The 25,984-nt window shown below is 45.0% G+C and overlaps 1 protein-coding gene across 2 annotated transcripts in view; it reads left to right on the forward strand.

The window, feature by feature from the left end:
* The window catches only part of ZC3H13 (zinc finger CCCH-type containing 13), a 301,667-nt gene that overhangs the window by 217,664 nt on the left and 58,019 nt on the right, over positions 1-25,984 (forward strand). Inside the window, exons 13-16 of one of the 2 annotated variants that reach the window (XM_063952816.1) lie at positions 1,951-2,416; positions 3,329-3,432; positions 17,383-18,402; positions 18,796-18,840. In XM_063952816.1, the coding sequence (XP_063808886.1) occupies positions 1,951-2,416; positions 3,329-3,432; positions 17,383-18,402; positions 18,796-18,840 (1,635 nt within the window). The remainder of the gene's footprint in view (positions 1-1,950; positions 2,417-3,328; positions 3,433-17,382; positions 18,403-18,795; positions 18,841-25,984) is intronic. The other variant, XM_063952817.1, reaches the window with a different exon arrangement.

The raw sequence follows: 25,984 nt of genomic DNA on the forward strand, positions 1-25,984 counted from the left end.
TCAGCAGTTTCTTCCAAAGGTTGTGTCAGCTTTTCATATCAACCAACTTATTGTGGTGCCAGTGGCTACTGACTCCTCAATTACCTCAAAGTCCTTGGATGTGGTGAGGGCTTTTAAAATTTATGTGAAGAGAACCTCTCGTCACAGGAAGTCGTACGCTTTATTCGTCCTTTATGATCCCAACAAGGTTGGGTGTCCTGCTTCTAAGCAGACGATTACTCGTTGGATCAGGTTTACTATCCAGCATGCTTATTCTGCGGCAGGCTTGCCGTGTCCAAAATCTGTTAAGGTCCACTCTACTCGTAAAGTGGGTTCTTCCTAGGCGGCTGCCCGGGGTGTCTCTGCTTTACAGCTTTGCCGAGCGGCTACTTGGTCTTGGTCGAACATGTTTGCGAAGTTCTACAAGTTCGATACTTTGGCCTCTGAGGACCTAAAGTTTGGTCAATCGGTTCTGCAGGAACCTCATCACTCTCCCTCCCCTACTGGGAGCTTTGGTACATCCCCATTGTACTAAATGGACCCCAGCATCCTCTAGGACGTAAGGGAAAATAGGATTTTAATTACCTACCGGTAAATCCTTTTCTCATAGTCTGTAGAGGATGCTGGGCGCCCGCCCACTGCTTCGTATTCTTGCATTGTTACTTTGTTCAGTATTGTTGTTTCAGCCGTTGCTGAATTGTTCCAAGTTGGTTAGCTTGGCTTTCCTTTTTGTTATGTGTGAGCTGGTGTGAATCTCACCACTATCTGTGTATTTCCTTCTCTCGAAGTATGTCTGTCTCCTCGGGCACTGTTTCTAGACTGAGTCTGGTAGGAGGGGCAGAGAGGGAGGAGCCAGCCCACACTATTTAATCTCTTAAAGTGCCAGTGACTCCCAAAGGACCTGTCTATACCCCATGGTACTAAATGGACCCCAGCATCCTCTACAGACTGTGAGAAAAGGATTTACTGATAGGTAATTAAAATCCTATTTTTACCCGTGCTGCCCCCCTTCACTGGACCGAACTCTCTCGCTCTTTTAGACTCTTCCCAACCTTGCAAAGCTTCAACGGGCCCTGAAAACCCACCTGTTCATTAAAGCGTACCCTTCAGCATAACTTAGTTTCGAGGCCACTCCCAACACCCTGCCTCAAGTCTTGGTTATCTATGCCTCTCTTACTTCCTACCATCAGGCTTCCTTTCACTTGCTTGCATCTCATGTCACCTGTCTGTCTCCCCCCACCCCCTAGATTGTGAGCACCTTGTAGCAGGGTCCTCTGTCTTCTGTTCCCACAACCATCTTCTCTCATACTTCAGCCTACGTAGCAAATGTCTATACCTGCATCTCCTCTTACTCATTACTGTTTATCTCTTCCAGTGGCTGCCTACCCCCAGTAATATGATGACTACTCCTTTGCTTCCTTTGAGCTCAGCTGTAGTGTGTACTGAGAACTGTGTTGCGAATTGTTACCTGTGCTCTTTTTTTTTTTTAGTTTTTCTGTTACTGTTATGTTAAGTTCTGTGTACCCTGTATCGTTCTATTGTTTGCTGTATGTATGACGCAGCGAAACCCTTGTGACGCCCTATAAATAAAATGTAATAATAATTACATATCCCAACATTCATTTTATATAATAAACGCGTTCCGTAATGGTAATGTGTAGAATCAACACTAATATAGGTTTAGAATATCCCACTATAAAATAGTTTTGTGTTTTCTGCTGTAGAACTTCTATTTGGGATTCTGGTTTCCAGACTTGATAACCTAGGCAAACTTCAGTTCTGATCTTTCGAAAGAGTCCTTTCGACAAGGATGTTAGCAGATGTGTGATTATGAATTAATTATATCTCCAGTTTTTACTTTAGCTTAAGAGTTCGTACCGTGATTCTCATTTGCATTACTTGCATGTTTTCACACATTTCTCTAATTGCAATCAGCAAAAATGCATTTATTTTATTACACTACTTTGACAGATCAGAGACCAACATCTCCTGCACCGCATCGGGGAAGAAATGACGATGAACGAGAAGAAAGGCGAGATGAGCGCAGAGTGGATCGATCAGATGATAGGAGAGATGACAGAGTCAGAGAGCGTGAGCGAGAACGGGAGAGAGAGCGAGAAAGAGAACAAAGGGAGAGGGAAAAAGAACGTGAATCTGAAAGAGAGAGAGCTCGTGAACGGGAGAGAGAAAAAGAGAGAGAACGAGAGCGTGAAAGGGAGAGGGAAAGGGAAGAGCGGGAACGTGAACGAGAGCGTGAAAGGGAACGAGATCGTGAAAGGGAGCGTGAAAGAGAGCGAGAACGCGAGCGAGGCAGAGAGCGTGAGCGTCCAAGAGACTGGGAGGAAAAAGACAAAGGAAGAGAAGATCGCAGAGACAAAAGGGAGGATGTACGGGAAGAAAAAAATCCAAAAGAACTACAGGACGATAGAAAAGCTAAGTGAGTATTATGTTTTGCCTTTATTCCTAGAAAATAAATTACCTGTTAAAATTACCCACTGTAAATATAACATTTAGTTTTTTCCTCACTGCATAGGAGGTCACAGTAACTAACTTAATAGAATACATAAGAAACTACTACTTGAGGGTAGGTGTAATTTTTGTATAAATGGAATGGCATGCTCTTACTGGGAGGCATTCATCAGTTTACCTGCTTTCTGAATCCCGATGCCGGAATCCTGACATCCAGTGACCTACCGACCGCCGCCCGGAATCTCCACTTGGGTGGTGGTCCACGCCACCACCCGAAGGGGAATATAACCCTGTGGCAACCGAAGGTCGCCACCGGGCCTGATGCATGGCGAGCTTGCAAGTGGGCACGCTGTGCTCGCTGCTGGTATCATGGCATCTGCATCCTGACCGCCGGGATCCCGACATACTGATCCCCTCTTACTAACTTTTGTATATTATTTGCTGGTTTGCTTTCAATTGATATCAGTTTTACACTGGCTGTGTGGGGTCTCTGTGTACCACCTGCAGCCACCGTGATGGTTCCACTTGGGAAGCGAAATCTTGCCTCATTAGTGGGAGGAGGCATTAGGAATAGCTCCTAATCGATCTGCAGATAACCCAATGAGGCTGTCTGCTCTAGTTGACCATCGCAGAGGTAATTTCATATATTTGCAGCAGAGAAATTCAAAAGTTACGGAGGTCAGATTAGGTTTATTTTTTTATTTTTCAACCTAATTAAAAGATAAACCTCATGCAAAAATTGCTGCACAGTACAGCATCACACCCTTCTATACATCTCTAGATATAATTTAGTAGTTATGTAATTTTAAAAACATCTGCTTGTAGTTTTGTACATAGATTGTGAAATGAATGCATATACATATATATTTTTGACTTGTAGGAAGCGACACAGAAACGAAAGCAGCCCAAGCCCGCGTCCATCCCCAAAACGCAGAAGAGATCATTCTCCTGAGAGTGATACTTATAACAGCGGTGATGAGAAGAGTAAGAATTAATAGATCTTAACTAAAAAACATAGTAGTATTTGTTACATAATGTTGCTTAGTGTATTCACTACATGGCCAAAAGTATATTAGCACGTTTGAATTAGTGTGTTTGGCCATTTCAGCCACTAACTGCAAATAGGTACATTAAATCCAGATTACAGTCATGCATTCTCCATTGTCAAACTTTATCAGTAGAATTGGTTATACTTAAGAGCTCATTGACTTTCAGTGTGACACTATGGGGTATATTCAATTAGCAGTGATAACGGACTTTTCACGTGAAAAGTCCGGTTTTCGGGTGAAAAAACTGACTTTTCACGTGAAACGCAATTACAGCCTATTCAATTTTCCGTGAAAACTTATCGGTGATCATTTTTTCACTAATTTCACTTCACCTTCTCTGAAGCAGGTGAAAAGTTGGGAAAAGTCACTATTTTAAGGTAAAAATGTTTGGATATGGTACAGAACTCCTGGGACACCCCCCTTAATGACTAATTAGGCACGTTGAAGTTTTTAATTATTTTTAATTGGCCAATAATGACATGTCATTTTTGGGGTGAAAAAGTAAAAAGTCATGGAAATTGGGGTTCAAGGTATGGGACAGGTATATTGGGGTGCTTTATGAGTGGGACAGGTGTTTTTTAGGCTTGCAGATGGGAGTAATCGGTCTGTTTCCACTTTTTTTTTTTAAGTACCCTAAAATGACCCAAATATATACTTATACCCATTTTCATGTACCCAGAATTTAATGAGAGCATTTATTTTGCTCCAAAAAAATTGCTTTCTATAATTTTTTTGCATTTTTAAAAAAATGCATATAACAGCCATTTCACACAATTTAAGTCCCCAAAAACGCTCTAATGTGATCTCTAACACACTTCTCTTCTGTTTTCCTATGTTAGTTTAGCATTTTTTGGGGTACAGGCTGATTTCCCCATTTTCACCTGCACTTTTCACTACAAGAATTTTCACGTGAAACCCGGTCGGAATTGAATAGGTCGAAAAACGGAGCGTTTTCGCGGCAATTTTCGGCCGATTGCCGCGAAAAATGTGGGCGCAAAATTGCCGCGAATTTGCGGATAATTGAATATCCCCCTATGTTTGTCAAGTTTCTGCCATGCAAGAGCTGCTCCAGTCAATTTCGGGCGCAAAATTGCCGCTAATTTGCGGATAATTGAATATCCCCCTATGTTTGTCAAGTTTCTGCCATGCAAGAGCTGCTCCAGTCAACTGTTTCATTTGTGAGCTGGAAACGTCTAGAAACAATAGCAGTAGACACACAATCCGGGTAGGCCAGGGAAGCTCCAAGACGGGGCCAACCCAAGCTTACGTTTTTTTGGTAAGCAAATAAAGATTAGGACTGCTGCTCTGCCCCCAGCTTCCTGATCAGTGCAATAATGTCGGGTATGCCAGAGTCTGTCACTGGTTCCTCTATTTTGGGTTCGGGAGAACCTTTCTGTACTGTAAGTTAAGGCAGCCACAGCTTGCCCTCGGGCAGTGTTGGGCTGCATCATACTAATTTTGGCCCTAAAGGTCCTGACAGTGCCGCCTGCAGCGGATCATGTGACAAAACGGGGCTCCTCCTCGGCATTGTTTTATGCATGTTCAAAATGTGGTGCTAAATTGTGAAAGGGTCGCACAGATCTGGAGCCCTCTGTACTCTTTCTGATCCTGAGGTTCTTGGTGAGCTGTCCTGAGGTGTGACCTGCAAAACTACCCTTCTGGATTGGGCGAACATTGTTGCAAAACTTACAAGAAAGATGGATCAGCAGTCTGAGATCAGTGGTTCTCCCCTTCCTGGAACCCAGTGGGATCCACTCCCTTCCTCTGATCAGGAACCCTTGTGGTTCTGTTAAAATGGGTGCCTCTCTAAGGTCTCCGCTTGTATAGATCTTGTAGCATGTATAGAATTGCAGCTTTGATTGGTCAATATTTATCTTTGAAGCACTTTAAATCACATCAGGCTGGTTTCTTAGCCGAATCCGATCAGATTCTTCCCAGGAGGAAAATGAGATAGTGATGACTGGGAGGATCAGACAGGATAGGTGGAGGAATCCCCAGCCAGTTTGGGTGTTCAGAATTTAATTGCTGCAGTCTGCCAGTCCTTAAATATTCAGGAGATGTTGGAGGCTGGTCCTCTTCTTCCGTATTTAAGCATAAGAAGTAACAGGTCCTCACCTACCTGGCCTTCTCTAATTTTTCAGATACTTTGGCTGAAACCTGATAGAATGTTCCAGTTTCTCTTGTGTTCTATGTCTGCTTATTCCTTTTTAGAAGAGAACACTACACATTGGGAGGTTTCACCTTTGGTGGATGCCCCTTTTGCCAGGCTTAGGTTATCCCTACAACGCAGGCTTCTCTGTACAGGATCAATCAGACAGAAATTCTGAAATCTATTTTTGCTTTACAGGGACCTCCCCTTTGTCCAGTTTTAGTCATAACTTGGGTCAACAAAGCTCTGGAATCTTGGACAGAACAGTTGTCATCTGGATAACAAGCAGAACAAGACTCCATGGAAATTCTCTCCTTAGTTGACCAGATCTGTGAGGCTTCATTCGAAATGAGTGATGCAGCTTTAGATGTAGCTTTCCTTTATCAAGAATCTCCGCTCTAGTGGTTTTTGCTAGAAGGTTGCTATGGGTCAAATCTTCAGAGGCAGTCCCGGAATCCAAGCGCACCTTAGAAGATGTCCCGTTTGTTGAAGACACTCTTTCTTCTTCATCCACTAGGGGTCACTGGAGTACTCTTAGGGGATATGGATGGGGTGTTAGCAGGGATAGGCACATTTAAATTATTAACGTCTCCCCCCCCCCCCCCCTCTCCGTACTCCCAGGATGCCCCAGTGTTTTTTGTGCCTCACGGGGAAGGCACGTTTGGAGGGATCTCTGGACTTTACTTTTATTTTCAAAGACTTTTTCCTTTTACATTCCCACTCCATTCCCAGCTTCTTAAGAAGCGTGGGTCCAGGATTGTGGGTGCTGCTGAGTGCAGCAATGGCTGGTCGGCGCTCAGGAGAGGAGCCCCGCCGTAGACCTAATCAGCGGTTGCTGATTTGAGCCTAAAGCTGCAGGAGCTGCACAAGAAGCCCTGTCAGAGCCTCCGCATCCCACCTAAGGTAACAGCGAGCAGTCAGCTCACGCTGCTGCTACTCCGTTGCGTTGGTGAGTTAATGCATAGCGGGCGCTGCCGCCCCGCCATGTGTGGGGGACTTGATGTTTTGTTAAAACGAGAATGGCTGCCCTGCACTCCCCAGCCGTGGTCAGCGACACTGCTGCCGCTGGGTGTCCGCACTGGCTGCCCGTCACCCCTGTTTCCGGTCGCGGACAGTTTTCACTGTTGCCGCTGGCCGCCCGTCTCCGCTCCCCTGTAGCCGGCCGCATACAGCTTCCACTGCTGCCGCTGACCGCCTGTACAGGGGGGAAACACTGCTCCACTAACAGATAGCAACGGGTTCTCAGAGATAGCTCTGCTTATCTCCACTGCGGGGAGAGTGAGACAGAGCTGGGGCTTCCTGCAAGCACCGCAGCTCACAGACCTAGAGGCGGTGAGGGGGATATATTAAGGTCCCTAGCCAGGGATTCCCCTCAGATAAACGGTGGTGACCAGGGCTTTATCGGATTCAAAAAGCCTGGGAGTGCTTTATGCAGATACATATAATTTATACATTGTGCATAGTCTAATGTACTTATGTTTAAAAAAAAAAAAAAAAAAAGTACATAGTGGATGCCATTTTATAACTACTTCCTGCAGGAATCTGGTATCTGTCCTACAACGCACGGCCATTGGAGTGCAGGGGTGTTAGTAGGAATTTCAGTTAAGCACATATTTAACAGAACTTGCTGTGTTCCATGGTGCAGTGCATTTCTGGCTTATACACACTTCAGTTAAATTTTTTACTGAGTCGTGCGGACTTGTTTCATTGTATTACTGTCTGCGCATGATGAAAGCTAATACAAAATCAAAGAAGCACCTCGTCTGCAATGTCTGTGATAGTATGTTACCTGATGGAACTTCCACTTGCACAGTGTGCCTTGCAAATTCGGGTCCAAATACGGACCTCTGCCCTGATCCTCCTTGGGCGATGATGGCGGGGGTGATGGCTGATTTGAGGTCAGAGTTGTCCGCTGCACGGAAAGAACGTGAGGCGGCTAAGTCTGATTCAAGGATAATGGGGCAGATGTATTCACCTGGAGAAGGCATAAGGAAGTGATAAACCAGTGATATGTGCAAGGTGATAAAGGCACCAGCCAATCAGTCCCAATATGTAAATTAACAGTTAGGATCTGATTGGCTGGTGCCTTTATCACCTTGCACATATCACTGGTTTATCACTTCCTTATGCCTTCTCCAGGTTAATACATCTGCCCCAGTGCCATCTGAGCAGCCAGAGTGGGCTCAGGATATTTCTAGAACTTTGCAGGGTTTACAAAAGTCCATCAACAGTAGTCATCGTTTGTCTCATAATTTACTGGTTTCCGCTGTGTTGCATTCTGATGATTCTATGCCAGACCTGATATCTCAGGAAGCACAGGAGAAAGGTAAATTGGGCCAGGAGTCCGATAGTGGGGTCACTGATAGCCTGGGCATTGATGATCTCATCAGGGCGGTATGCTAGTTGCTAGATTTCACTGAGACAGAGGAGCCTCTGTCAAAGGATGAGTATTTATTTGCTCAAAGACAAGGGGCGACTGTGTTTTCCTTATTCAGATTCTCTTAATAAACAGTTAACGGAAGCATGGCAAAATCCAGATAAATGCTTTTCGGTGCCAAAGCGATTTCTCTCTAACTACCCTTTCCCATAGGCTATGATAACTAAAAGGGAAAATGCACCGCCAGTGGAGTCTTCAGTTTAAAAACTTTCAAAAACGTTAACTATTCCAGTCCCAGCTGCAATGGAAGGACCCGTTGGAGCATAAGCTGGAGGCCATGCTAAAGTCCATGTATACAGCAGCAGGGGTATTGCTTAGAACTGTTTTAGTTGGCGTTTGGGTTAACAAGGCTTTAGTTGCATGGGCAAAGCAGCTCAAGTTAGCCCTACAACAGGATCTTTCCAAAGACCAGCTTATACTTCTTACTGATCACGTTTGTGAATCGGCTGAGTATTTAGGTATGGCTTCTATGGATGTCGCACAAGTCAGTTCTCGTCTTTCAGCTTCACTAATTGCGACCCGATGGACGCTTTGGTTGCATTGTTGGCAGGCCAAGGCTGAGTCAAAACAAGGAATAGAGCTGTTGCCTTATACTGGCGATATGTTGTTTGGTCCTAAATTGGACAAATGGATTTCTCAGGCTACTGGGGGTAAGTCTGTTTTCCTACCGTTGCCCGCACCAGTTCCTAAAAGGAAATATGCTGGACCAGCGTTCAAATCTTTTAGACCTCAGTGCTTTCGAGGCCGTGCTCAAGTAACAACCATACAGAGGAGACGTGGTAGAAGACTTGGTTTTCAACAAACCACTAACCGTCGTCAAGACACAAAGACCGCTGACAAACCAGTGGCATGACGGGCTTCCAGCCCATCTCTGGTCTTCAATTGTTGGAGCATGCCGTCAAACGTTTCACCTGGCATTGTTTCAGACAGCCACAGATGGGTGGATACGCAATTTAGTGTGCAAAGGTTACAAAATAGAGTTCGATTGTCTACCACCAATGCAGTTTTTGAAGACAGGTCTGCCTGTGTCAGCAGACAAGAGGGCAGTTCTGCAGACTGCTATTAAGTCTCTCGTAGATTTAGCTGTTTTAATTCAGGTACCAGTACACCAGCAAGGTCAAGGGTTTTATTCCAATCTTTTTGTAGTACCAAAGCCGGACGGCTAGGTCAGACTGATATTGAACCTAAAGCGGCTCAATCGGTACGTCACTTACTACAGATTCAAGATGGAATCTCTGCGGTCAGTGATTGCAGGTTAAGAACCACAGGAATTCATGATTTCGCTGAGTCTCAAGGATGCGTACTTACACATTCCAATTTGGCCACCGCATCAGGCGTACTTAAGGTTTGCAGTACAACAAAACCATTATCAATTTCAGGCTCTACCGTTTGGTCTCATCAGCGCCTCGGGTATTCGCAAAAGTGATGTCTGTGATGATAGCTCATCTCAGATTCCTGGGGGTAATAATAGTTCCGTACTGAGACGACCTTCTCATCAAAGCTTTGTCTCAACAAATACTCCTGCACAATGCCTTACTGACGTACAATGTACTAGTTCAGCACGTTTGGCTTCAAATAAGCCTGGTTCCGTCTAAAGAATTCAATTTCTAGGAATGATTCTGGATACGGTGGATCAACGAATTTACCTGCCAGAATAGAAAGCACACAGTATTCGTCATCTGGTACATTTAGTGCTCAAACCATGGACAGTCTTTGTGCATTCGACTGTTAGGAAAGATGGTGGCGTCTTTTGAAGCACTCCAGTTCGGAAGATTTCACTCGCCTCCTTTTCAGCTAGATCTTCTAGCACAGTGGTCAGGCGCTCATCTACAAATAAATCAGATGGTGCAGTTGTCTCCGAGGGCCAGAGTATCACTACTCTGGTAGCTCCACATACAACATCTCACCACGGGAAAACGGTACGGAGTCTGGAATTGGATAATTCTGACGATGGACGCTTGTCTCAGAGATTGGGGAGTAGTGGTCCTACATCGTCAATTTCAGGGTCTCTGGTCAGACTGAGAAAGATTACTGTCAATAAATGTCCTGGAACTCAGGGCAATCTATAACGCTCTGCGTCAGGCAGTTCAGATACTCCAGTCTCAGACTGTTCAGGTTCAGTTAGACAACGCAACGACAGTCGCATACATCAACAAACAAGGAGGGACTCGAAGTCGCATGGCCATGCGAGCAGTTGCTTGAATCCTGAATTGGGCCGAGCATCACCAAGTGATATTATCGGCAGTGTTCATTCCAGGAGTGGACAACTGGGAAGCAGATTATCTCAGTCATCATGAATTTCAACCTGCAGAATGGGCTTTACATCCAGAGTGTTTTTAGTCCAGTAGTGGGGTTATCCACAGGTGGATCTAATTGCAACAAACAAACTAAACAAGTTTTTTTTCAACGGTATTTACCAGAGAGGATCAAACGCTGGGTCTAACACAAAATCTCAACAAAGATAATGTCCCACTGCGAAATGCTTAATTGAGTGAGGAGGTAGTCTGTGACCTATTAAAAAAGTTAAAGATTAATAAGTCACCTGGTCCCGATGGATATCACCCGAGGGTTCTTATGGAGCTGAACTAGCAAGACCTCTATTTTTGATCTTCATGGATTCGGTTAAATCGGGTTTGGTTCCCAAGGACTGGCGTATAGCGGAGGTAGTGCCGATATTTAAAAAGGGGAGCAAAGCTGAACCAGGTAATTATAGACCAGTTCGTCTTACATCTATATTGGGGAAAGTATTGGAAGGTATTCTAAGGGACAGTATTCAAAAGTTCCTTGAAGCAAATAAGGTCATTAAAAGGAACCAATGTGGATTTGTGAAGGACAGATCATGTCAGGCCAACTTACTTGGCTTTTATGAAACAGTAAGTGCGAACCTGGATCAGGGTAAGGAGGTGGATATAATCTTTTTAGACTTTGCCAAAGCTTTCGACACTGTACCACACATGTGTCTTATCTATAAGCTACAAGAAATAGGGCTAGGGAGCAAAATATGCACTTGGGTCAGTAATTGGTTGGATAATAGGGAGCAGCGCGTGGTGGTCAATGGTTCATTTTCAAATTGGACCAAAATACTAAATGGTGTGTTACAAGGGTCTGTACTTGGACCACTTTTGTTCAACATTTTCATCAACAACCTAACAGTAGGTCTAGAGAGCATGGTGTCAATTTTCGCAGATGATACCAAATTGAGTAAGGCAGTGGTTTCCAAACTTTTTTGAATCACTGCGCCCTAGAATATCAGAATTTTTTTCACGGCACCCCTAGGCCAAAAATTTCTTATTGAGAAATTTAGAAAGAAATATTACATTAAGTATATCGCGTTTAGAGTCAGTTGTGTGGTGAGGGACAAGATTTGCTTCTGTTTGACCACATATTTTATGACTGGCAGCCACCAGCACTGGTTTTGACTATTATATTGACCATGAATAATTTGAATTGGTCCTGGACCACCAACCCAGGGCACCCCTGCAAGTTTCCCGAGGCACCCCAGGGAGCCACGGCACACAGTTTGGGAACCTCTGGTGTAAGGTTATAAATACGGAGGGGGATGCTGAGTCTCTTCAGAACGACTTAACTAAACTGAAAGCATGGGCAGCCAAGTGGAGAATGAGATTCAACACAGACAAGTGTAAGGTAATGCACTGTGGGGGCAAGACCAAAAATTACACCTACATACTAAATGGGGTAATATTAGGGGATTCTGTACTGGAAAAAGACTTAAGGGTTCACATAGATAACAAATTAAGCAGCAGTACCCAAAGTAGGAGTGCAGCAAAGAAGGCTAATAAGATATTAGCATTCATTAAACGGGGAATTGATGCAAGGGACGAGAGTATTATACTCCCATGATATAATTCACTAGTGAGGCCACATCTTGAATACTGTGTGCAATTTTGGGCACCATTTTACAAAAAGGATATCCTGGAGCTAGAAAAGGTTCAGAGGCGGGCGACCAAACTAATCAAGGGCATGGAGACGCTGAAATACGAGGAAAGGCTTGCAAGGCTAGGCATGTTTACATTGGAAAAGAGGAGACTAAGAGGGGACATGATCAACATCTACAAATATATAAGGGGTCAATACACAGAGCTTGGGAGGGACCTGTTTTCTATAAGATCAGCACAGAGAACACGTGGTCATTTGCTTAGGTTAGAGGAGAGGAGTTTCCGCACATTGAGGCGAAAATGTTTTTTCACAGTAAGGACAATACGTGTTTGGAATTCCCTGCCTGAGAGAGTAGTAACTGTGGACTCAGTCAACACCTTTAAGAATGGGTTAGATAAAGTCCTATTGGATAAAGATATTCAGGGTTATGGTGCGTAGGCACGCATTATAGTTAGTTTAACTAGTCCTAACATAAAAATAACTAGTCCTATAATAAGACTGCATAGGAGACCACAAATAGGTTGAACTCGATGGACAATTGTCTTTTTTCAACCTTAGTTACTATATGTATGCATCGTGCCAAAATCATCAGACACCCAAGTATGTGTCCAGAACAATAGATCCAAAGGCGGTGGCAGTGGATGCTCTCACAATAGCGTGGCCGAACAGCCTAATGTATCTATTTCCACCATTTCTGCGTATTCCTCGGTTGCTAAAGCGGATCAGAAGAGTCCACGACCATCATAGTGGCGCCTTATTGGCCTCAGAGAGCATGGTTCTCGGATCTCAACGGTCTACTCGCAGATGATCCATGGCCACTTCTGCTACGTCCATACCTTCTGCAACAGGGTCCGTTTCTTTACCCCGATGTAGCCCGGCTGCGTATGACAGGGTGGCTGTTAAAACTGCTCTCTTAAGACGAGAAGGCATTCCAGAGTCTGTTACACCAACCATGTTATGTGCTAGTAAACTCATTATCACAGGATTTGGCGATCTTATATTGGTTGATGTGAAGCTCGAAAGTATCCGACATCCCCTTTCAAGTTATCTCGTCTTTTACTATTACTACAGACTGGGTTAGATGGAGGACTACATTTAGCGACACTAAAGGTCGAGGTCTCTGCTTTGTCAATTTTCTTTCAGAGGCATTTGGCTCTTTTGCCAGCAGTTCACACTTTCCTGCAAGGTGTCCTTAGAGTTCAACCTCCGTTTATACCACCTACAGCTGCATGGGACTTGAATTTAGTTTTTGACTTTTTGCAGTCTTCAATTTTTGAACCTTTACAACAAGTGGATGTTAAGTCTCTAACTTGGAGAACAGTGTTTCTCCTAGCCTTAGCTTCGGCAAGGCGTGTTTCAGAGTTAGGTGCGTTGTCATGCAAACGACTGTATCTGGTGTTTCATGACAGATCGGAACTTCGGACGAATCCCGCTTTTCACATCAATCAATGAACCAACCAATCGTAGTTCCTGTTTTTCAGAAGGTTAAGGAACTCCAGCTTCTTTGGATGTGGTACGCGCCCTTTGCATTTATGTAGCCCGAACATCAACAGTACGTAATACAGATACATTGTTTGTTCTCTGATGCAGTCAAGATAGGTTGGTCAGCTTCCAATCAGACCTTGGCTAGATGGATTAAGCTGATCATTCGTCAAGCTTACTTTCATGCTAGTCTACAACCACCTGCATCTATTTCAGCACTTTCCACGCATTCCGTGGGAACGTCCTGGGCAGCAGGTCGTGGAGCATCCACAACGCAACTTTGCCGTGCAGCTACATGGTCATCAGTGCACACGTTTGTGCGCTTTTACAAGTTTGATACATTTGCGGCATCCGCATCTAGCTTTGGCCGTCCAGTGTTACAGGTGCCAACCATCTCTCCTACCCAAAGGAGAAACTTTGGTACGTCCCAAGAGTACTCCAGTGACATCTAGTGGATGAAGAAGAAAAGTGGATTTTGGTACTTACCAATCAGATCCTTTTCTTTGAATCCATAGTGGTCACTGGACGCCCGCCCAGAGCAGTTTCACTTGTGGTAAGTTCAGTATATCTTATGGTAACACATTATCACTGGCTTATTTAAATGCTAAGGTGATTGTTATCTGTCGTTTCTACTTTCTAGTTGTTCGTTATCTTATTACTGTAATATGTAATTCTCCGTTGTTCATCCTCTCTTGCGCTCCTGTTCGGCTCAGTAAAAAAACACTGAGACATCTTGGGAGTATGGAGGGGAAGGAGGGTTACAAATTTAAATATTTAAATGTGCCTATCTCTGCTAACGCCCTGTCCATATCCCCCAAGAGTACTCCAGTGACCCCTATGGATTCAAAGAAAAGGATTTTACTGGTAAGTACCAAAATCCACTTTTTTGGTCCAGAACTTACCAAGATTATATTGCAATCCACATGAGGTAAGACCTTTGTCTTCAGGTTTGCACCCCCAAGCTCAAAACCCCTTCTTCCATTCGCATTGCAGGACGAGGTAGGTTCAATTCTTTCAGGGGTCAGTACAGTTCCTTTTGCAGAGGTTCCTTTCAGTGAAAGACTAGACACTGACACCTAGCATTAAAATGGCTTAGGCGGCCCTATCCCACCTCCAGGTGTTAGGGGCCCGCGGATTACACTTCAGGGATGTCAGGATACAGTCAGCACCAGATCATTTGACCCAGATCATTCTAGGCAGAGGTCACATTCTGGATTTGGTGTCCCAGTCTCAAAAGTTTATTTTCCAACCTTTTCCCTAGGACCCCATAAGATGCATAAGATACTTGAGTTATTGTTCTCATCCCTGTACACTAACTAGTCTTGGGGTTTTACTCTGATCTCTTTCTAGAGAGCAAGCAGAACATTTCATTCTGTCCAGTTCTAAAATTGAAGCAATTCAATCCGTGCCTAAAAGTGGCACGCTTCAAGATGGCGTGCCTGCGCTCTGTTATCAGCGCTATGTTGGAATGGGAATTCTTTGCGTCTCTGGATGTCAATGATGCCTATCTTCATATACTCTTCTGCTCAGTCTGTCCATGGCCCCCAGAGTGTTAAGAAGGTTATGGCCCACATGGTTTCTCTGCTAATGTATTACCGTTATACCCTATTTGGACAAACTGCTCATGAAGGCATGGTCAGAGGCGGTATTACTTCCGCATCTACGAGGGGTAATAGGCATGTCCAAACTGCGGCCCTCCAGCTGTTGTGAAACTACACATCCCAGCATGCCCTGACACAGCTTTAGCATTCTCTTGACAGCAAAACTGTGTCAGGGCATGCTGGGATATGTCGTTTCACAACAGCTGGAGGGCTGCAGTTTGGACATGCCTGCTATAGAGCATCAAGGGTGGATCCTCAAATCCTCAATTAGTCCAACTGTACTGTCCCAAAGGATGGTCTTCTGGGGCCTTCTATTCAACACGCTTTGTCAGAGTGTCTGTATTCCTCCGCTGAAAGTCCAGGAACTCCAAACTTTGGTGAGAGATCTTCACCAACCACTGGTTTCCATTCTACGTTGCATGCAACTCCTGGGAAATATGGTGGCATCGTTCGAAGCGATACCATTTACCAGGTTCCATGCTCACCCTCTACAGAGCCAAATCCTTGCTCATTGGATATGACTGGTACCCCGCTTAGTCCGGCAGCTCTTCCAACTTTCTCCTCAAACTTTTCATTCTCTACAGTGGTGGCTCCAGTCCCAGAATTTCTCCAAGGGATCTCCCTACTCAATTTAGGACAGGACCCTGGTCACAATGGATACCAGCCTAGTAGGCTGGGGTATGGTAACTCTTGGCATGCGTCTACAGGGACGTTGGTCCAGGTCAGAATCAACTCTTCCCATAAACATTCTGAAGCACTGATAATTGATCTGGTTCTGGATGTCCTGAGCAACAAACTGGTTTACATTGCAACCAGAAGTCGCCAGGCGATGGCGGAGGTAACTCACATCCTTTCGTGGGCGGAGACTTTGATTCCTGCCATTTCGTCCTGCACCCTGGGAATGTGAATGAACTGGTATGCTAATTTTCTTGCCATACTATTTATCTCGGGGAATGGGAGCTACATCAGCAGGTCCTTCAGTTGATATCGGATTGTTTGGGAACTCCCGACATAGACCTCATGGTTTCTTGCTTCTATAAGAAATTGACAGTCTACGGGATATGATCTTAAGGGTCAAGTGTCTGCATTTTCAGGCCTTTTCCAAAGGCTGTTGATGATCATTAAAGCAGTGCAAGCTTTCCTTCAAGGAGTGCTTCACATACATATGCCATACAGTTCTCCAATTCTTCTTTGATATTAAATTTGGTCTTCAGAAACACCTTTTGTGCCTCTTGAGATGGTGGAATTCTGCTACCTTACCTTTAAATTGGTTTTCCTACTAGCTATTGCCTCTACTAGGAGTTTATGGGAATTAGTTGGCCTGTCTCATAAGCCTCTCTTAATCAGCTTTCATTCTGATAGGGTAGTATTATGGATGAAGTTATTATTTACCTAAGGTGGTTTCCAAATTTTATTTTAACAAAGACATTGTTCTACTTATATTTCATGGATTATTGTCTTGTACATCCGCCATTATTTGCTTTACTGATAGCCTTTTAAGCCTTGTGGACAATCCAAAGTGTGGCTGGCTAGCCTCCAGACAAGCATTCTATTGCTTGGTGGCTTACTGTCATTATTTGTCATCTATCTTCCTATGCGCCAGTTTTACCTTCTCTCCGGGCTCATATTACTTATGTTATTGGGTGGTTCAACTTGTTGCCACGTTGGAGCAATTGTGCAGAGCGGCAACCTGGTCTTTGCATACTTTTACCTAGTTTTACTTTTTCCATACTTTTGGCTATGCTTCCTGCAGCAAGCCCCCCATTAGGCTTGCTGCGAGAAGTCCCAGTGTCTACAATGCATTTTCCCCCAGACCGAATGCATGAGGAATATTTTTTTATTTTTTTTATGTACTCACTGTAAAATCCATCTGAGGGACACTGCAATCTCTCCGTTTTCTGATTGTTATTGCTGTTTTCTTGTTCCCTTTCACTTCTGTTGACTGATGTTCAGGTTTAGCTTTCTCAGTGTGGCTTTACTAGAAAATAAACTGAGGTTTTGTCTGTTCACAAAGGTATAAAAAGCCCCCTTGATTTTATTACGTTAAAAAATAGTGTACAGTTTGCCATTTGTCACCATACCGTGAGAGATACTTCTTTCCTCATTACCTATATAAGACATATTGAATGCCATGTTGTAAAAAGTAAAGTTGTGTAGCGTATAGCAGAAAATGCACAATTGGGTTTTAGCAGTTTAGTGCAGACATGTTAAAGTGAATATTTGGTTGCTATGGATTATGGCACAAAATGTTGCAATAAGATATTGCAGAGCTTTGTGTGGAAATTGTAACTGAATCGTATCTATCTGCTTTGTTTATAGATGAGAAACACAGGCTTCTAAGTCAGGTTGTCAGACCACAGGATTCTCGTTCTCTAAGCCCTACACACACAACAGAAGAAAGGCAGACTCGTTGGAAGGAGGAAGAACGAAAGACTGATAGGAAAGATGGATCAAGGCGTTATGAAGAGCCAGAAACTAAAGAGCGAGTGTGTACTATAGAAAAACAGAAGGAACACTTAATAGAGCCTGATAGTTCAAAGACAAAAGATGTTGATAGCACGATTCAACATAAACCAGAGGAAAGGGAGATTACTGACAAATTGCATGAGGATAAAACCAAGAAGAAAATGCTGAAGAAAACTGCAAAGAAAAAGAAAGAGGAAGAAACTGTAGTTGAAAAAATTGCTACAGAGCCTCCACAAGAAGAAATTAAAGTATTTTCACCCAAGAAGGTGCAAAAAAAGAAAACTTTAGAGAAAAAGCGAAAGAAAGGGGATTCTGATGTGTCTGATGAAGAAGTTGTCCAACATAGTAAGAAAAAGAAAGGCCCTAGGACACCTCCAGCTATAGTTGCTCCAGTGACCACTGTCGCAATTATCAAAGAAGAAATTCCAGAGGTGTTACCAGAGAAAGTAGTGGTCGAAACAGTCCAAGAAAAAGAAACCACATTCAGTGACTGGTCAGATGAAGACGTCCCTGAAAGAGGAGAATCTTTAATTCCAGACCGAACCGCAGAAGAAGCCATCAAAAAGCCCTCCAAGGTTAAAACGGAGAAAGAAGATCCACGACCTTTGATAGTGGATGAGCCGCCTGCACGCAAGCTACCTGAACAGAAACGCAGCAGCAGCATCTCTAGCAACCAGAGTCGTACATCCAGTCGCCTGCGGTCACCTTCCATCGATTCTGTTCACCGAAGCGAAGATCAAACTGCAAGGAAAAGAATACTGCATGGCAGCTCCAGAGAGAGAGAACGAAATAAAAGCATTGAGCCCCCTGGAGAGCGCAAATCTAGAATCGATCAACTGAAAAGAGGAGAACCTAGTCGCAGCACTTCATCAGGTAATTTACAAATTTGTCATTTAACTTACTTTGTTTTGTCTCAACACTTGAAACTAAAGATGTCATTAGTCAACCACGTCTATTATGACTATAGTCATTTATCTTCTATGAAGTCTAATTACTCACACTATCTTCAGAATTAGTTTTATTACCATTTTCATATGGCTATGATCGTATATCATTCTCATGGTAAAATTTGTACAAGATGATGTGAATATTAATGTTTAAGCCTTCGGTTAATATTTTTAACATCATATAAGTAGCATAACACTTCTCAGAAAAAACTATTGATATATTTTTTATGCTTTTAGAGGTCTGTATTGGCCTTGTAAGTATGATTCAATTTTGCATGTCTTCATTTGTAAAGCTGTATTTTGTACATTCCACATACAGGACATGCAGTCGGGTTGCAGCCACAAATCCCAACACGGCATACAGGTGTGTAGTTCACCCACCAGTCTATTAGGGAGAGTGTTCCACTTGTAAGAGAATTATTTTAGGCTTTGTGTAGGAATGGTTAGAAACTGGTAATAATCTGAAGCTTATACTATCCCTTATTTAAGTATTTTGTTTAGATGTTTGTGTCCCAGAGACTGAAAAATACTTTTAAAGCGCACATAGGATCTAAAAATGAAGTTTAAGGTGTATTTATCCACATAAGTATATTAAAGTAAATCAACGCAAAATGAATGCATACAGTAGTTACCTTTTCTCCTACTGCCCTTTATAGTGTCATCTGTTCTGTTTCTTGTTTAAATGTTTACCATTGAATATTTTTTTAGTCATACTTACGGTAAGGTCACACAAACAGTTTAAATGCTGCTTGTATTGCTTTTGCTTTTGACACAGATTTAAATGGAGCCTCAAAATCAGTGTTGCATGTGCCCTACGACATGCTTACCAAATGTTTAATTCTCCTCTCAGAGCAAGCAGCAGGGCACTTTTAGGTGGAGGAGCTAGTTTCCTTGTAATTAGGCCCACACCCCTGTCCTTGTAAATCCCACTAATAAAGGAAATTCACAACATTTTAACCCCACCCTCTCTATGTGGATCCACTCTTTTTGGCATTATCTCCGTATCCTGCCTATTTCACTAGGAAGTGGGTGGGATGCGGGAGAGGTACCCACTTTTCCGGGAGTGTGGGAGACTACCCAACAAATTGGGAGTTTCCTGCGACTTTCGGGAGAGTAGGGAAGTATGTCCCTACCATCTCTTGTTCTGAGCCTCTATTTATTTATTTCCTTGGTGTGAATAAGCTTTACATTTAGAAGCTGGGGCTTTAATTGTTTATGCTATATGTTGGCCATAAAAAAGCATAAATACTGAAAGACAACTTTACTCTGCTGGAAGAATGAAGTCTTATCTGACATTACCATGCTACATGAGATCGATAAGCATGCAAAATTTTTAAGTCACCATAAACTATTTGCGCTTAAAAAAGAGTTGTACAATACAGTGTACTGGTGTTCTTTGAGACCTTCTATTTAAGTACACCCAGGGGGAGATATAAAAGCAGTTAATAGTGGCGAAGTGTGCCATTGGAGAAGTTACCTATGGCAACCAATCATCTGATGCCTACATATTTATAGAGTGCACTTGATAAATGTTATGCCAGTATCCAGACTGGCATTACAGACTTAAAGGGGGGGCTGACTCCATTTTAGGCACAAAATTACCTCAGCCAGTATAAAAAAGAGAGGGAAGACAGCGCGCCATTGAAGGGGCGGAGCTTCACCATGAGCGGATCCAGCAGCTCACCAGCGCCATTTTCCCTCTGCAGTGGACACAGACGCTGACTGACAGGGACTCGCAGCTCCTCCGGAGAGACTCCAGATTACCTCAGCGGTACCAAGGGGTCATAGCAGGGGGTAGCGGTAATTAGTGTACGGAGTCCCTAATCTAGGTTCTTAGTCTGCATCCCGGCTAAGCTTGGCATTAGCTTACTGTGTGCGCCGTGTGCTGGCTCCATACTATATCTGTGTCACCCTGGAAGGGCTCTTTGTGGGTTGATTGTGCATTTAACCTTTCTCTGACGTCCTAAGTGGATGCTGGGGACTCCGTCAGGACCATGGGGAATAGCGGCTCCGCAGGAGACAGGGCACAAAAGTAAAAGCTTTAGGATCAGGTGGTGTGCACTGGCTCCTCCCCCTATGACCCTCCTCCAAGCCTCAGTTAGATTTTTGTGCCCGGCCGAGAAGGGTGCAATCTAGGTGGCTCTCCTAAAGAGCTGCTTAGAGTAAAAGTTTTGTTAGGTTTTTTTATTTTCAGTGAGTCCTGCTGGCAACAGGCTCACTGCATCGAGGGACTTAGGGGAGAGAAGTGAACTCACCTGCGTGCAGGATGGATTGGCTTCTTAGGCTACTGGACACCATTAGCTCCAGAGGGAGTCGGAACACAGGTCTCACCCTGGGGTTCGTCCCGGAGCCGCGCCGCCGACCCCCTTGCAGATGCCGAAAAATGAAGAGGTCCAGAAACCGGCGGCAGAAGACTTTTCAGTCTTCATAAGGTAGCGCACAGCACTGCAGCTGTGCGCCATTGTTGTCAGCACACTTCATAGCAGCGGTCACTGAGGGTGCAGGGCGCTGGGGGGGGCGCCCTGGGCAGCAATGATAGTACCTTATTCTGGCTAAAAATACATCACATATAGCCCCTGGGGGCTATATGGATGTATTTAACCCCTGCCAGGTCTCAGAAAAACGGGAGAAGAAGCCCGCCGAAAAGGGGGCGGGGCCTATTCTCCTCAGCACACAGCGCCATTTTCCCTCACAGAAATGCTGGTGGGAAGGCTCCCAGGCTCTCCCCTGCACTGCACTACAGAAACAGGGTTAAAACAGAGAGGGGGGGCACTTATTTGGCGATATATATATATATATATATATATATTAAAATGCTATAAGGGAAAAACACTTATATAAAGGTTGTCCCTGTATAATTATAGCTTTTTTGGTGTGTGCTGGCAAACTCTCCCTCTGTCTCCCCAAAGGGCTAGTGGGGTCCTGTCCTCTATCAGAGCATTCCCTGTGTGTGTGCTGTGTGTCGGTACGTGTGTGTCGACATGTATGAGGACGATGTTGGTGAGGAGGCGGAGCAATTGCCTGTAATGGTGATGTCACTCTCTAGGGAGTCGACACCGGAATGGATGGCTTATTTAAGGAATTACGTGATAATGTCAACACGCTGCAAGGTCGGTTGACGACATGAGACGGCCGGCAAACCAATTAGTACCTGTCCAGGCGTCTCAAACACCGTCAGGGGCGTTAAAACGTCCTTTTACCTCAGTCGGTCGACACAGACACAGACACGGACACTGACTCCAGTGTCGACGGTGAAGAAACAAACGTATTTTCCTTTAGGGCCACACGTTACATGTTAAGGGCAATGAAGGAGATGTTACATATTTCTGATACTACAAGTACCACAAAAAAGGGTATTATGTGGAGTGTGAAAAAACTACATGTGGTTTTTCCTGAATCAGATAAATTAAATGAAGTGTGTGATGATGCGTGGGTTTCCCCCGATAGAAAATTATTGGCGGTATACCCTTTCCCGCCAGAAGTTATGGCGCGTTGGGAAACACCCCTTAGGGTGGATAAGGCGCTCACACGCTTATCAAAACAAGTGGCGTTACCGTCTCCAGATACGGCCGCCCTCAAGGAGCCAACTGATAGGAGGCTGGAAAATATCCTAAAAAGTATATACACACATACTGGTGTTATACTGCGACCAGCGATCGCCTCAGCCTGGATGGGCAGCGCTGGGGTGGCTTGGTCGGATTCCCTGACTGGAAATATTGATACCCTTGACAGGGACAGTATTTTATTGACTATAGAGCATTTAAAGGATGCATTTCTATATATGCGAGATGCACAGAGGGATATTTGCACTCTGGCATCAAGAGTAAGTGCGATGTCCATATCTGCCAGAAGATGTTTATGGACACGACAGTGGTCAGGTGATGCAGATTCCAAACGGCACATGGAAGTATTGCCGTATAAAGGGGAGGAGTTATTTGGGGTCGGTCCATCGGATCTGGTGGCCACGGCAACAGCTGGAAAATCCACCTTTTTACCCCAAGTCACATCTCAGCAGAAAAAGACATCGTCTTTTCAGCCTCAGTCCTTTCGTCCCCATAAGGGAAGAAGACTGCAGCAGGCAGCCCATTCCCAGGAACAGAAGCCTTCCACCGCTTCTGCCAAGTCCTCAGCATGACGCTGGGGCCGTACAAACAGGTGCGGTGGGGGGTCGTCTCAAGAGTTTCAGCACGCAGTGGGCTTACTCGCAACTGGACCCCTGGATCCTACAAGTAGTATCCCAGGGGTACAGATTGGAAATTCGAGACGTCTCCCCCTCGCAGGTTCCTGAAGTTTTCTTTACCAACGTCTCCCTCCGACAGGGAGGCAGTATTGGAAACAATTCACAAGCTGTATTCCCAGCAGGTGATAATCAAAGTACCCCTCCTACAACAAGGAAAGGGGTATTATTCCACACTATATTGTGGTACTGAAGCCAGACGGCTCGGTGAGACCTATTCTAAATCTGAAATATTTGAACACTTACATACAAAGGTTCAAATCAAGATGGAGTCACTCAGAGCAGTGATAGCGAACCAGGAAGAAGGGAACTATATGGTGTCCCTGGACATCAAGGATGCTTACCTCCATGTCCCAATTTGCCCTTCTCACCAAGGGTACCTCATGTTCGTGGTACAAAACTGTCACTATCAGTTTCAGACGCTGCCGTTTGGATTGTCCACGGCACCCCGGGTCTTTACCAAAGTAATGGCCGAAATGATGATTCTTCTTCAAAGAAAAGGCGTCTTAATTATCCCTTACTTGGACGATCTCCTGATAAGGGCAAGGTCCAGAGAACAGTTGGAGGTCGGAGTAGCACTATCTCAAGTAGTTCTACGACAGCACGGGTGGATTCTAAATATTCCAAAATCGCAGCGGTCTCCGACGACACGTCTGCTGTTCCTAGGGATGATTCTGGACACAGTCCAGAAAAAGGTGTTTCTCCCGGAGGAGAAAGCCAGGGAGTTATCCGAGCTAGTCAGGAACCTCCTAAAACCAGGAAAAGTGTCAGTGCATCATTGCACAAGGGTCCTGGGAAAAATGGTGGCTTCTTACGAAGCGATTCCATTCGGCAGATTTCACGCAAGAACTTTTCAGTGGGATCTGCTGGGAAAATGGTCCGGATCGCAACTTCAGATGCATCAGCGGATAACCCTGTCTCCAAGGACAAGGGTGTCTCTTCTGTGGTGGCTGCAGAGTGCTCATCTACTAAAGGGCCACAGATTCGGCATTCAGGACTGGGTCCTGGTGACCACGGATGCCAGCCTGAAAGGCTGGGGAGCAGTCACATAAGGAAAAAATTTCCAGGGAGTGTGATCAAGTCTGGAGACTTCTCTCCACATAAATATACTGGAGCTAAGAGCAATTTACAATGCTCTAAGCTTAGCAAGACCTCTGCTTCAAGGTCATCCGGTATTGATCCAGTGGGACAACATCACGGCAGTCGCCCACGTAAACAGACAGGGCGGCACAAGAAGCAGGAAGACAATGGCAGAAACTGCAAGGATTCTTCGCTGGGCGGAAAATCATGTGATAGCACTGTCAGCAGTGTTCATTCCGGGAGTGGACAACTGGGAAGCAGACTTCCTCAGCACGACCTCCACCCGGGAGAGTGGGGACTTCATCGGGAAGTCTTCCACATGATTGTGAACCGTTGGGAAAGACCAAAGGTGGACATGATGGCGTCCCGCCTGAACAAAAAACTGGACAGGTATTGCGCCAGGTCAAGAGACCCTCAGGCAATAGCTGTGGACGTTCTGGTAACACCGTGGGTGTACCAGTCGGTGTATGTGTTCCCTCCTCTGCTTCTCATACCTAAGGTACTGAGAATTATAAGACGTAGAGGAGTAAGAACTATACTCGTGGCTCCGGATTGGCCAAGAAGGACTTGGTACCCGGAACTTCAAGAGATGCTCTCAGAGGAGGACTCATGGCCTCTGCCGCTAAGAAGGGACTTGCTTCAGCAAGTACCATGTCTGTTCCAAGACTTACCGCGGCTGCGTTTGACGGCATGGCGGTTGAACGCCGGATCCTAAGGGAAAAAGGCATTCCGGAAGAGGTCATTCCTACCCTGGTCAAAGCCAGGAAGGAGGTGACCGCACAACATTATCACCACATGTGGCGAAAATATGTTGCGTGGTGTAAGGCCAGAAAGGCCCCACGAAGAAATTTCAACTCGGTCGATTCCTGCATTTCCTGCAAACAGGAGTGTCTATGGGCCTCAAATTGGGGTCCATTAAGGTTCAAATTTCGGCCCTGTCGATTTTCTTCCAGAAAGAATTGGCTTCAGTTCCTGAAATCCAGAAGTTTGTCAAGGGAGTACTGCATATACAACCCCCTTTTGTGCCTCCAGTGGCACTGTGGGATCTCAACGTAGTTCTGGGATTCCTCAAATCACATTGGTTTAAACCGCTCAAATCTGTGGATTTGAAATATCTCACATGGAAAGTGACCATGATGTTGGCCCTGGCCTCGGCCAGGCGAGTGTCAGAATTGGCGGCTTTGTCTCACAAAAGCCCATATCTGATTGTCCATTCGGACAGGGCAGAGCTGCGGACTCGTCCCCAGTTTCTCCCTAAGGTGGTGTCAGCGTTTCACCTGAACCAGCTTATTGTGGTACCTGCGGCTACTAGGGACTTGGAGGACTCCAAGTTGCTAGATGTTGTCAGGGCCCTGAAAATATAGGTTTCCAGGACGGCTGGAGTCAGGAAAACTGACTTGCTGTTATCCTGTATGCACCCAACAAACTGGGTGCTCTTGCTTCTAAGCAGACGATTGCTAGTTGGATGTGTAGTACAATTCAGCTTGCACATTCTGTGGCAGGCCTGCCACAGCCAAAATATGTAAATGCCCATTCCACAAGGAAGGTGGGCTCATCTTGGGCGGCTGCCCGAGGGGTCTCGGCTTTACAACTTTGCCGAGCTGCTACTTGGTCAGGGGCACACCCTGGCTGAGGAGGACCTGGAGTTCTCTCACTCGGTGCTGCAGAGTCATCCGCACTCTCCCGCCCGTTTGGGAGCTTTGGTATAATCCCCATGGTCCTGACGGAGTCCCCAGCATCCACTTAGGACGTCAGAGAAAATAAGAATTTACTTACCGATAATTCTATTTCTCGTAGTCCGTAGTGGATGCTGGGCGCCCATCCCAAGTGCGGATTGTCTGCAATACTTGTACATAGTTATTGTTACAAAAATCGGGTTATTATTGTTGTGAGCCATCTTTTCAGAGGCTCCGCTGTTATCATGCTGTTAACTGGGTTCAGATCACAGGTTGTACAGTGTGATTGGTGTGGCTGGTATGAGTCTTACCCGGGATTCAAAATCCTTCCTTATTGTGTACGCTCGTCCGGGCACAGTATCTTAACTGAGGCTTGGAGGAGGGTCATAGGGGGAGGAGCCAGTGCACACCACCTGATCCTAAAGCTTTTACTTTTGTGCCCTGTCTCCTGCGGAGCCGCTATTCCCCATGGTCCTGACGGAGTCCCCAGCATCCACTACGGACTACGAGAAATA

The sequence above is a fragment of the Pseudophryne corroboree genome, chromosome 2 (genome assembly GCF_028390025.1).
Source record: "Pseudophryne corroboree isolate aPseCor3 chromosome 2, aPseCor3.hap2, whole genome shotgun sequence".
NCBI lineage: Eukaryota > Metazoa > Chordata > Amphibia > Anura > Myobatrachidae > Pseudophryne > Pseudophryne corroboree.